General features: G+C 37.6%; 1 protein-coding gene across 1 annotated transcript; it reads left to right on the top strand.

Moving 5' to 3' along the window:
• The first annotated feature begins 228 nt into the window (after positions 1–228).
• On the top strand, positions 229–781 carry LOC116504368 (GTPase HRas-like). The gene is given in 4 exon segments (XM_032211349.1): positions 229–332; positions 334–488; positions 491–652; positions 655–781. Coding segments are annotated over 4 exon segments (543 nt in total). The 3' UTR covers positions 777–781.
• Positions 782–13,694: the final 12,913 nt, after the last annotated feature.

Here is a 13,694-nt window from a genome sequence, read left to right as displayed (position 1 = left end):
CCTTGATTAAGAGTGCAGCTGGTCTTTCTGCAGAAGAGGATGTGAGTCTCCTGAAGGTGATTTTCTTTTCCCAGATACCATGCAAACTTTGCATTTCCTCGCACGCTTCCATTTTTTAAACCCTCTAGGAAAAAGGAAGCTTTGCTTTTCTGGTTTGCAAGGAAAACCTCACAGGCTATAAGTAGCACTTGTGTCATAAACAGACCCTGAGCTGGGGTAGCTCAGAAGATGAAAGAGTACAAACTGGTGGTGGTTGGAGAAGGAGGCTTTGGGAAAAGTGCATTGACTATTCAGCTGATTCAGAATCATTTTGTTGATGAGTTTGATCCTACATAGAGGATTTGTACAGAAAGCAATAGTCATCAATGGGGAGACCTTCTTACTGGACATCTTGGGCACAGCTGGCCAAGAGGAATACAGTGCCCTGCAAGATCAGTACATGAGAACAGGAGAAGGCTTCCTCTGTGTCTTTTCTATTAAGAACACCAAGTCTTTGAAGACATTCATCAGTATAGAGAGCATATCAAGAGAGTGAAGGACTCCAATGATATGCCCATGATATTAGTGGGGTATAAGTGCCTGGACTTGGAAATGTGGCAAGTCCAGGAGCTAGCTTGGAGCTATGGGATTCCATACATACAGACGTCAGCCAAAACGGAGTCGAAGGTGCCTTCTATACTTTAGTGCGAGAGATCCGGCAGCACAAACTACGTAAATTGAATCCCCAAGATGAAAGTGGTCCAGGCTACATGAACTGCAAATGTGTAATATCATGACCAGACGGACCAGACCTGTGACTTGGAAGGCTTTCTATTGTGTGTAGCATGGAGATGGAGGCAATATGAAAATCAAATCAAATGGATAACATGGAAATAATTTTAATGATATCAATTTTATTCTTAGTCATTATTCGTAAATCCTCAGCTTAGTTCTTGACAAATCCTTAGCTTCAGCACCTATCAAAAAGATTGGCAAATTTGTCATGGGAATATTTTTCTTTTAGTTTTTAGTTGGTCTTGCATATGCATTTGATCTGGAATCCAGACTTATACCTTTATAGATATATAAGACATACTGTATATGGGATTCTTATTAGTGGATTGTATGTGGGTGTATTTTCATCTTAATGCCACAAAGAATTTTCTTTTGCTTTGAGAACTGATACAGATGAGGAAGTATTTTATACAATGATGACTTATACTGTATATTCTAGGCCAGGGTTCCCAACCTTTCTGTGCAGAATGGTGGGAGGGGGAGAGGGGATGGTTTCGTGTGAGCTGCGTGCAACTCATGCACGTGTCTAGCTCCATTAACACGAGCTGCGAGCACCTGTGTGCCCATCACTCATGCAAATGAAGTGCACTTGCCCACCCCATGCTCAAGGGGAAATGCACGCAGATGCACATGCTCACCCATCACTTCTGCGGCCCTGTTACGAACAGCTCATGACCTGCTAGTGGCCCTCAGCCTGGGAGTTGGGACCCCTGCTCCAGCTGTAGTGACATTCTTCAGTCTGTAAAGAAAAAAACCCTGTGTTTTTAATCTCAAGTTTGGAAAAACCAAAAGGAAAATAACTCAAGTTTTTATTTGGATAGCTCATTGATCTATAACATAAGCTCCCAGAATTCCCCAGCCAGCACAGAACTTGTAGTCCTCCTTTCTTAGAGTTGTCAAGTTAAGAAACACTGATCTATAGGACTGCTGCCTATAGGTTTGGTAATTATTTGAATATATACACCAGAATGCAACAGATTTTTTGAGGCATCTCACTTCACTCAGGAACTCACAAGTCACATATTTAAGATTAGAATACCATCGTACAAAGCTACTGAATGGAACAAATGTCTTTTCTTTGCTACTCACTCAACCATTTATTCTAGCTGCAGTAGTGATGGGAAAAAACATGCAGAAGAAAGTGACATGTTAAAGAGAGACATAACACTGAAAGCACTAACATGAAAAGCACAAGGAGCCTTCCCAGAATTATTTCTTTAAGATGCTGATTCAAAGCTGTGCCAATCTGCTCTAATTATTCATTGTAATATGATCCTTCCTGCCCAGAGAGCCTTCAGATTATGAACTGGTCATCTATACTCAACAGTTTTGGTTACCTAATCTGCTATGCTTGCTTTTAGTTGTTGATCTTGCTGTTCTTTGTATTAAAAAACATGATTGCACTTAAATTAATAGAGCTACAGTAACACAATATTGTCATTCATTAGATAGCGATGGGATAATTGGACAGATGAGAAAAGTTTGTTGTTGGTTGATGAGATATTCAATCACATTATGTGCAATTCAAGAAACTTTGCTATGGAAGGAAAAAAGTTCTAAGGGCTTGAAGGTTGACTTCCATAATTTTGTGATCTAGGTTGAATAGAAGTTATCCATTTGCTCCAGCTGATTATTTGCTTAATAGTCCACTCATTTTTTGAACATTTTAATGACAAACCAAATTCAATATAATACTTCAGTGATCTTGAGAGTTTAAAAACTTCTAAGTAGCATTCTATATCAATTGAATATTACAGTTTGTTGAATCAAATGTTATTAGAACATTTGAGTATCCCTACCCAAACCCCCATATTTCTTCTTGTTAACTGACAATGTGTTTCCTTAAATAAGGAATACTATATTTATTTTTAAAATGTAGTTATATGAAAGAAATATACTTTGTGGATTAAGTTTTTAAAGATATTTTCCATTGCAAAAAATTGCAAATCTTTTTTTTAAAAAACCAATAAATATCATGAAATTATTAGATCTTTCATATAATATCATATAAACTTCACTTAATAAAATAAAAATACAGTGTATGACTACATAGAAGATTAATTTATATTCTAAATGCATTTTTAACTCATGAAAGTATCGTGATTTTTTATTCTTAGGCACAGGGCTTCTGAATTTCAAATTTCTGCCTTTAGACGTCATCACAAATTACATATAAATTATCTTATTCTGTTATAATGTATCATTAGAAAACACAAAACCATTTCTGTGTGAAAATAATAGTTTTGTTATCCCAGCATTTTTTACTAATTGGGAGTGTGTCCTTGCATTTATAAAAATAGCAAAACAAAAAACTGGGCATTTTTTTTTAGTTTATATATTTTTCTAAAGGCCAAATTCTTACTTGAATATATAATTCTGCATCTGTGGGTGTGTGTTGGGTTAAATACAACCCTGGAAATATAAATACTTTGGAACTAAGGGGCCAATTTATTTATTTATTTTCTTTTTTGTGCCTTCAAGCCAGCGTTGACTTCTGACATTGCCTGAACTCATTCCTACAGTTTCTTGGCAAGATTTTGGTAGTGGGTTGTCATTGCCTCCTTCCTGAGAGGCTGAGAGAGAAGAGGGTTGGTGGTGACCCAGGTTACCCAGTTGACTTTCATGTCTAAGGTGAGATTAGAACTCATTCTGGTGGTTTCTAGCCTGTGTACCTAAGTGTGACAGCAAACTGGCTCTTCAAAGCTTTATATGAAGTTCTTTAATTTATTTTATTACATGATATGCTCTTGGATATTCATAATAGTTTTATTGAAGAAAAAAGAATTCAAGAACCCAGAATAAATATAAACCAGAAGAAGAGCATTTTATGATTTTGATATATCATCAGTATTTCCTAAACATCACTACTCAGCAAGAATTTTCATTGAAATATTACTTACTCCAATTCTAGTATATTAGATTAGAATCATACATATGAACCTTAGGGGTAGGGATAGCGAAACTTTAGGGGAGGGAAGCGTTTATTTCCAAAAACATCACTTTTTGATATAATTATATGTATCCAGTGTTTACAGTTGCAGGTAGTCCTTGGCTTATATTCATTTATTTGTTCAGCGACTGTTCAAAGTTGCAATGGTGTCAAAAAAAGGGTGTATCCCAGACCTTGAAGTTCTGGCCATTGTAAGAACCCCTGCAATTACATGGTCATGATCCAGGCACTTAGGTGCTCAGGTTATGACATTGCTCAAAGCTGTGGTCATGTGATCACCATTTGCAATCTTATTTGCTGCTTCTCCACAAGCAAAATCAATGGAAGGTGGCAAGTCGCTCCTCTTGTGTGTGGCTTGCACCAGGCCTCCCAGAGCTTCCCGCAGCACCCCTGCACTCCTTACCTGGGACTCCCACCACTTCCCACATGGGATTGTTGACACATAAGCAATGAAGTTACATTTCATATCATGTTTAACTTGCTAGGAATCAGTCTAAGAAGCTTTCCTCTCCTCTCAATATTGAGTTTTCTTCCAAACCCCCTTGGAAGAGACACACACAAACAGACACTCACACACAAACACAGAAGTTTGTGTATGATTAACTCTTTCAATCAGATTGTTTGGGATATAATTATTCACTTTTATCTGTAATAATTTCTTCCTTCCCTCCCTCCCTCCCGCTCTCTTACTCTCTCTCCCTCTTTTTCTTTTTCTTTCCTCTCTCCCTTCTTCTTCCTTAAATAAAGCACTTGACAACTCATAACTGTATCTCTCACTGATTTTTGTGCTATAATCATAGAGTTTTATTGCTTGTCAAACATAAGTGAATCCCTTTTGTAAACTGTGTGAAAAGTCAGGTGAATATCTGATTTTGCATCCCTTGAAGAAATAGGCAGGTATCACTCTAACAATGGACATCTTTCATTTTGCTGGGTATGAATGCTTCTGTATGAATGCTTGAAAGTCAAGGTGTTTTGGAAACGTCGGTGAATCAATACCGAATGGCTTATTTCCACTATGTGTGTAAAAAGCTGATCTGTGGGTCTGTATACATAAAGACACACCAATCTATACAGCTTATGTTTCTGGAATTAACTGTGTTGCTGCAAAATACAGTGCAGCACAATCACAAAACAATAATGGTTGCTTGGTATAAGTATTGTATTTATCCTCATGCAAGGCAAGATTGTCCCGATGTTTTCATTGGGAAGATGAGGATTGCTGTTTTGAAACTTATTTTCCCTACTGAGGGAAACCTTACACAGCTACTTATCATGCATAGTAGGACAGAAGAGACAACACTTAATTATTAAAGCCCTATAATGCTGTGAGAATCATAGGGCAGTGAACTCAAAGACAGTTATAGTAGGCATGTGTTGCAGTTTCACTGAGTGTGCCCAGCTTTCCATTGCTGCAGTTGGATATGCACATTTTAGAAGATTCTAGAGCTTTGCAGGACAGTGCTGCCTTTGTTTTAGTAATTTTATATATAACTAGCAGATAACCTGCTGTGGCCTGCTGGTATAAGGGGAAAATGTCTGGATCAAATGTAATTTCTAATGTTGGCTTTTGCCCCTTGCCAGAGGGAGCCCCCTTGTGGAGTACTGTGAAGCCATTACTCAACTGTGCTGTACAGTACATCTGAACAGAACCCCCCCCCCCCGAGAGGTGTTAGGGGTGTCTTACTACCACAGTATTTTTTTTCAGAGAGTAAGTCATCTGTGTACTAAGTTTGGTTGAAATTACTTGAGGTGTTCCAGAGTTATGCTGGAACATACATACACACAGCCGTGTGTGTGTGTCTGTGTGTGTGTGTATGTATATATATGTATGTATGTATGTGTGTATGTATGTATGTATGTGTATATATATATATAGTGTGTGTGTGTGTGTGTTATATTTGTGCTGATAAATAAATAAAGGGAGACTAGTATAGATCTATTTCAAGCTATTTAGCTCTCATCAGCTAGCCATACCCTTACTTGGATTAGAACCTGTGCTGTATTGCATCTTAGGCAAATGTCTTAGCCATTAAGCTACAAGGTTGACAGAAAACCTGGATCTGATCACAATTCCTGTTTGGATGAATGCTTATTCCTCACTTGGCTGTGCAGAATTTTGTATTATGACATCGTAACATCCTTATTTGTGTCTCATTTGGAAAATTTGACTTTATCTAGCCCTGGATGGGATGCAATGGAGTTATTACCTTGGGTTAGGAAGTAAAGGCAGACTGAGAAGGAAGATATTTTTTCTCTTTTCCTTTCTTGGAAGTAGAATCCTTAATACTCTGCCAGTTTAGGCTGTAGATAAATTTGATTTTTCAACAGAGCTAATTCTTCAGTATTCTTTTTAGCAGCTTTTGAGAAAATTAGACATACAGACATTTTGTAGGGAAGTGGAAATTACCGTGTCCTGAGAATTGCAGATGAGCAGAAGATATCCCTGCAATCAAATAACCATGTGAAGAATTTCATTTATTTACTTCCATTGTCAGTACTACCCTATTTTGAGGTGACTGGTAATTTTAGAAACTGGTAGTACAAAATATGAATCTTGAAGTAAAGTTGGAGATGATGTTTGTGAAGGTTTTTTATAGACACTGTCTGGATTTTTGCCTCAGGAAGCAAAACGATTTACTATGGCATTGTAACTTTGGAATTTGTTTCAGGATTTAGCTTCAGAGGAATAATAGATTGCTCTTAGATGTGGGAAAGAGCTTTTTCATTGTATTTGTGACTTTATATTGCTTTAATTCGCGTTTCACAAAAATCAAACACTCAGGGTTTAAAAAAAATTATTTGTATATTATTGCCATTAGTAATAGGATTTATATATGCTTATTAACAGGAATTCTGAAGCTGTTTGCAGTCATCGTCAAATAGGCTAAAACAATTTGGTAAAAAGATAAATCTCAGGATGAGTTAATGTTTGAAGAAGATCCAACATAAGATGGGTTAAAGATCTTTGCAATATTTTAGACTTTAAGTCTATAAGGAATCCCCAATCTATGTCAGTAATACTATGTAGCTGTCTGCAAGCTTTAAAATGGAGAACAAGTTTTCCCCTGAAGCTTGTTAGTGACTTAGAAGTTTATAAAATTGGAGAAATAATGGGTCCACGATTATTTCGTACTAACTCCTTGAATCTGGCTTCATAACAGCAGACACACACTTGGTAGGACAAGTGTAACATGAATGTAAAGCAGACTAGACACTAATTAAGTTGCTGTATGTTACACTAGTAATCGCCTTTTGATCATTCCTAAAGTCAGAACCATTTAGCGCACATTATATTAATCCAGTTTTAATCCTAGCAGTGCAGAAGAGACCATGGCCAGGCTATTCCTGTCCAGGAATATATACCCATGATATATGAATATTCATCTCTAAGTGATGTGATCGTAAAGTCTGATATAATATTGCTTAGTGATGGCAATCTTGGCAGTCCCTGTTGGCATTTTTAAGTGACCTTGCAACTTTCTGCCAGCTTCAAATAACCCAGGTCAGTGGAGAAGCCAAGAAGTTGCAAGTCCCAGACATCTGACAAGCAGGATGGCAAACAGGTGAATAGCTGCTGCCCGATGGGAAGAGAAGCAAGAAGGTGCATGGGTTTGAGTGCAGTAGGACTTTTGGGGGTGGGGTGCCAAGTGGGAGAAGGTGAGTTGGTGTGTGTGAGTGGCGGAGTGAGGTGTGAGTGGAAGGGGGGCTGGGATGACTACTCTTGGGTGGGGGAGTATGGTGTATGGGTGGACAGGGAGCACAGTAAGATAAGGAAAGGTGCACAGGATGGGGAGATTAATTAAAGCAATTTATAACTTTCCCTCCCTTTTTTCCCTATTGACTGCTTGTGGGAAGCTAACAGGAAAGGTTGCCAATTGTGATGACATGACCACAGGTTGCTGCAACTGTTGTAAGTACAAGTTGGTTGCTAAGTACCCAGATCGTAATCACGTCACTATGGGTTTGTGGGCTGTCTGGAATTTCAAGGACTGGTCCTAACCACCACTTGTTCAGTACTGTCGTAATTTTGAACAGCTGCTGAATGGGTGGTCATTAACTGAGGGCTACCTCTACAAAAGAATACGGGGGCTGATATTTGATTAGCAATTGGAAAGAGAAAAGGATTTTCAATTTTTGAAATTCTGCTTACATTTAAGTAGATCATTTGAATATCTTTTTTAAAGAGTTAAAACAGCAATACTGAGCTGTGGTGTCACAGTGGTTAGAATGCAGTACTACAGGCTATTTCTGCTGATCACCGGCTGCTTACAATTTGGCAGATCAAATCTCACCAGGCTCAAGGTAGACTCAGCCTTCCATCCTTCCAAGGTCAGTAAAATGAGGACTCAGATTTTGGGAGGCAATGTGCTGACTCTGTAAACTGCTTAGAGAGGGCTGTAAAGTACTGTGAAGTGGTATATAAATCTAAGTGCTATTCCTAATTTGTGTGCTCTGTAGAATTAGGGATTAATTTGCTAAAGAAATTTGCAATGGCCAGAAAATGCTGGACATCATGTATGTAGGCATTTGTCATGAGAGTGTCGATTTTTATTCCTTTTATATTGTAACCCAAATAATCAAACCTGGAAAGGTCAAATGCACATTTCCACACCTGAAAAAAAAACACTGTCAAAAATATGAAAAAATAACCTGTATCATTAAATTCATGAATCTGATGAAGATTGTAGAAAGTTAGATAATCCATAGAACATTCAAATTTGCAGTTATTAAATTTGCAGTTATCAAAGGCAGCAAAACTTCCATGCTCTGGTTTAATTCTGATCAAGTTGTGTGTGTCTTGCAAGCCCAATTCTATGAAAATGTGTGTTTCTTGCAAGTTGTTCAGTAGGTCTGTGGGAAGAGGTCGGGTAATGATCCCTAATGGCCACAATATTGAGTTCATATAATCATGAACCGCTCTCAATAATGATTGTTCTCGGGTTTAGTAAATTTAAGTGTAGATGCTAGAGGTTTAGTGGGGGGAAATAAAACTTTTATTCTGATTCTGTAAGAGCTAAACATTTTATTTCTAAATCCAAGTCTGAACAAAAACAGAATAAAATGCATTTACCTATTGCCGGTTGCCTTAGTTGGTCTTAATTGTCTGAGGCATCCTTGGCCAAACTCTTGAGAGGAAAGCCTACAAAGGTTCCCGAAGATAAAGCTTTGGAGTGATTCAGGCATTTGCTTGCCATTTATCCTGCATGCCAAGTGCCATACACAGATTACAGCCAACTTTTTGAAGCTAACTTTGGGAGATTAGCTTTAGCAGTGTCAATCTTGGCTAAGGTTTGACATAAACTAAGATGTATGTTTCTAGTGTATTTTTTGCTATTTTTTACTATTTCTATTTGCAGGATTCTCCAGCACATAGGGAAATGGGGTAGATATGAACAGAATCTGTGAAATCTCCCCTTAATATACCCCTATGACTCAATTCTTCCAAACATCAATTGATTAACGCACAATGTTGGAGCAGCTTTTTCAATTTTTTGGGAGGATGGGTGCCTTTTCTCACTAACTCATCTCTTAGTTTATCAGCAAGTCTTTCTCAAAACTGGTCAGGCAGAGCCAAATAATCCAGATTTAGATTCACAAATTCTTTGTTTCAGATTATAAATCTAAAATTGCTTTTTTAGCCAGTTCTTCAAATGTAACTCTAAACTTTCGCGTGAAGTTCTAATGCAGGTAATCCTCGTTTAACGATAGTAATTGCAATGGGTACTCCATTGCTAAATTATGCAATCATAAAATGTGACTTCAGGTGATTGAGCTGATTTAGGTTGGCAGTTTCATTTCAAGTCCCTTGCAGTTGTTAAGCACAATGTCACATGTTTGCCATTTGCAAGTTTTTGCTGGTTTCCCCAGTGACTTTGCTTATTGGAAGCAGGCAAAGAATGCCATATTTATGAGATAATGGGATACTGCAAATGCCATAATTGAGTCAGTTGCAAAGTGCCCAATTGTGATCATGTGGGCACAGGGATACTGTGATGGCTGCAACTTTAAGGATCAGTCATAAGTTTCCCTACTCAGTGGCATCAAAACTATGAATGATTTCTGAATGAATGGATGTTAACTGAGGACTATCTGTAATGGTCCAGTGACAGATCATTGCACTCAATGAGGAACACAGCTCATTTAGTTGCTCCTTTTTTCAGTGGACTCAGAACAAAAGTCACTCTGTTGCGACTTCTAGGAATTCTAGCCAACCTGCCATAAACAATTCAGACTGAATCTTGCATTGTGTCAAAGTCAGAAATTGATCCAGAGGTCCACCAAAAGTCTCCCATTAGAGCACAGAAAAAACGGTTGGGTTGCAACTTGCTGTCCTGCTCCTGGCTGAGGCAAGCCTGCTCCCAAAGACTCTGTTAGTTGTCCCATGGCATTGTACAGGTTTTGTATTTGTATATCCACTTGCTGTTGATTCTGTAGCAATGTTCAGCATGTTGTCCAACAGGCATTGAAATGACTTGTGGATGTGATACCATTTCCATGACCAATGACAAGGTTTGATGCCTCTCCAAATTGACAATGGTGAGGCTTTTCAGGATTGTTGTCAGACCTTCAAAGTAAGCCATGCTCTGCCTGAGATTGGACACACACACACACACACACACACACACACAATTGCTAAGGAGTTGAACTATTTACTACAATGTAGCAGTTAACAGAGACAAGATTGTAAATCAAAATCTTTTAAATAATGTTTGTTTGAAGTTCAAGTAGCCATAGAACGGCCAAATTCATTCTAGGAGTCAAAGAACCTGGTTGGGTAGTTAGCATATGCAACAACCAAAGATTCAAGCACAAGAAAACCTAGGAATGAGGTGGAATTCCAACAAAGGCTGAAGACAAAACAATTAAATAAATATCCCTCTCCAGGCAGCTGGCTTCAAGTACTCTTTGCTTATTGAGGAGCCTCATTGAATAATGTTGCTCTGCTTGCTATTGAATGCATTGCGATCGTATATTCCAAGCATTTTATAGATTATGATAATCAAAATAAAAAATTCCAAGCATATACCACCCAGACCTTCTTTATTCTGCACCTATCCTTTGGAACATCATCTTAGAGAATTATGCAACATTTTTCTTAATCTTGTTTAAACAACCGCTTAAAACCTGGCTTTTCTCTAAGCTTTGAACTGGAGCAGGTGCCAGTCCCCTTTGGTGATGAGAGATTGTGTTATTTTTCTCTAGCTGTTTATTATTTATTTAGTAAAAAGTGATATGGTGATTCTGGGTGATTTATTAAATTAAAAACCGCAATTTGCTTGTATTTCTTGTTCTTCTATACTATTTCAATACTGCATGTCAGCTAGAGTTGGGATGGAGCTAGGCAACCTTATAAATTGAATAAATATTCAGATTTTGTAAATTAATTAGGTAAACCTAAGCATCAATCATTGAATATTTCACCTCATGCTTCTTATGAAAATTGTTCCTGGATTTCTTACCTCGCCAAGGAGCAGAGTTTTTCAAATATGTAATCTCTTTTTGCACATTAATGTATTGTTTTACCTTTATCTTTTTAAGAGGTTGTGATTATGTATGAGAATTAGGATTGTCTTGGGAAAATTCAGCAACATTGTTATTACTCATCAAATGCTCAGGATTCTCATAGCATAGTTCTTATGAACTTTTTGGAAGGTATGTGACTTGTGGGAGTATGTGCGACTGAAAAAGAGAGAATGCAGAGTCCATTACTTTGGGTAATTTACATGCTTCTTCAGCCTCTGCCTAGGGAAATGTATTTCACAGGTAATTTCAAACCTCTTGGCGGGCAGTAGAAGTCATTATTCTAAATAGAAAGGGTAGATGATGTCATAAAAACTACCCTGAATAACCACATTAAAAAGCTGTTGAAAGAAGGGAAAACCCCAGAATATTATCTTAACAAGTATTTTTTGCTGCTTAAAATGTAGGGTTTTTTTTTCCAGTTCAAAGAAAGTGTTGGTGCTAAAACCAGAAGTATAAATATTCCCTGGTGCTTCTCAATATGCATGGGTAATTTGCTAAGATAATTGTAGATTGCAAAAAAAAAAAAAGATTTAATCATTTATCTTCAGAGAGTGTCAGTCTATACAACCATATAATATATTAAAACCAGAGGTCTGAATAAATTTGCAGAATAAATAGACATTTAGGGACTGTTCTCAGATAACCAAACAGATTAGTTGTTTTCTTTTCCACCTAACTCTTCTATTTATTTTAAGATATATATACCCAGTTCCGATCTTTCCCCATAGCAAGGTTGATTTACTTTGCGGGAACAGTGGTCCAAAACATTACCATAACAATAATATCTCATTAGTACCTGCTGCTGCAGAAACTCTTAAGGACTATAGACTATTGTCATTGCAAACTGAAAAACATGTTCTGGTTCAGTTTAGTCCATACTTGGTGCTTTTAAAAATTATGATTATTAAATTTATTTGCCACACATCTCACGATTTGAGATGACACTGAGTGGCTTCTTAAAAAGATCGCCCCTCTTCTCCTCCCAATATAATCTTAATGCTGAAAAAGAAACATGTAATATCATTTGAATACAATGGAGAGTTCCAGACTGGAATGCAAAACATCACCCAGTAAATATGACACATTTACTTGAGAGAAGCTAATGTTTCTGAGTCATACTTGGTTCATGCATTCTATACAGCTCTTTTTGATGACAATCGGTATCCAGGGAATGGTCAGGATTTCTTACATGCAAGTCTTTCTCACCTAGTATAATTTCTATAGTATAATTTCTATAGGATCCTTCAATATTAAGCCATGTGACTGGGATCCTAGAGTGGTTCAGTGGATAGGGCTTGGGCAGAGGAGAAAAGAGGTTTGTCTGGAACTGCATCTAGGTCACAGGTTTGACTTCTTCAAGAGTTACACTGAAAAGTTTTCTAATGCCTAGAATGCTGGTAATGTCAAAAGTCAATTATTTTAGGAACCAATAGCCCAATAGTTCCAAATTTAATAACAAATCTGAAAAATACAAAACAAGGTATTTGTTCAGTCGCGGGGGGGGGGGGGGGGGGGGGACACCAGCTTTAAATGGCAATAGATGCATTGTGATGTTAATGCAGAGGACAATCTGTCCTTAAAGTAAGATTCTTATTTAGCCACGATATGTTGAGTGTTTCAATAGCTTGTGCTCAGTTTGAGCTAGGGAGTTTGACATCCTAGATCTCCAGACCTAGGATTCTGGAGCTATGAATGAAATCTATTATGGTATTTGTGACTGCTGCAGATTTACAAATTATTTGCAAGGTACTGAAAGTGTCAAGATCACTTTAGGAATGAATGCTCCTTTGTGTAATGCTTGTTTTCTCAATTCTCCCCCCCCCCCATTTGCTGCAGGTAGTGTGTAGGACCATGCACATTATAGCCAGTAACAGTTATGGTATAATGATTGATGATATAGTGGTGGTTGTAAAAATAGGCTTTCCATTCTTAACTGGCAGAAATGAATCTTCAGATTAGTCACTGACTTCTTTCAAAATACTGTAGATTATAATTTGTTAGCTTTATATTGCATGTTTTCTCCAGGAAATCAAGGGACTGTAGATTGCATAGTTTCCTACAAAATGTTTCTCTAACAATCTTATGTGAAAGGGTGTGCTAAACTGTTGAAATCTTGCAGTGAAATTCCATTGCTGAAGTTAGCAATAGCACTTAGACTTATATACCACTTCATAATGCTTTACAGCCCACTCTAAGCGGTTTACAGAGTCAGCATATTGGTCCCAACAATCTGGGTTCTCATTTTATTGACCTCGGAAGGATGGAAAGCTGAATCAACTTTGAGCCGATGAGAATCGAACTGCCAAATTGCTGGTAGCTAACACTTAGCAGAAGTAGCCTGCAGTAATGCATTCTAACCACTGCACCACTATGGCTCTTAAGATGGATCTAAACCTAGCCTCTCTAGTTTTAGTCCGACATTTTAACTACTATACCAAGTTGG

The sequence above is a fragment of the Thamnophis elegans genome, chromosome 2 (assembly GCF_009769535.1).
Source record: "Thamnophis elegans isolate rThaEle1 chromosome 2, rThaEle1.pri, whole genome shotgun sequence".
Taxonomy (NCBI): Eukaryota; Metazoa; Chordata; class Lepidosauria; order Squamata; family Colubridae; genus Thamnophis; species Thamnophis elegans.
The sequence above is the reverse complement of the archived record's forward strand: the minus strand, read 5'-3'. Positions and strand labels throughout refer to the sequence as shown.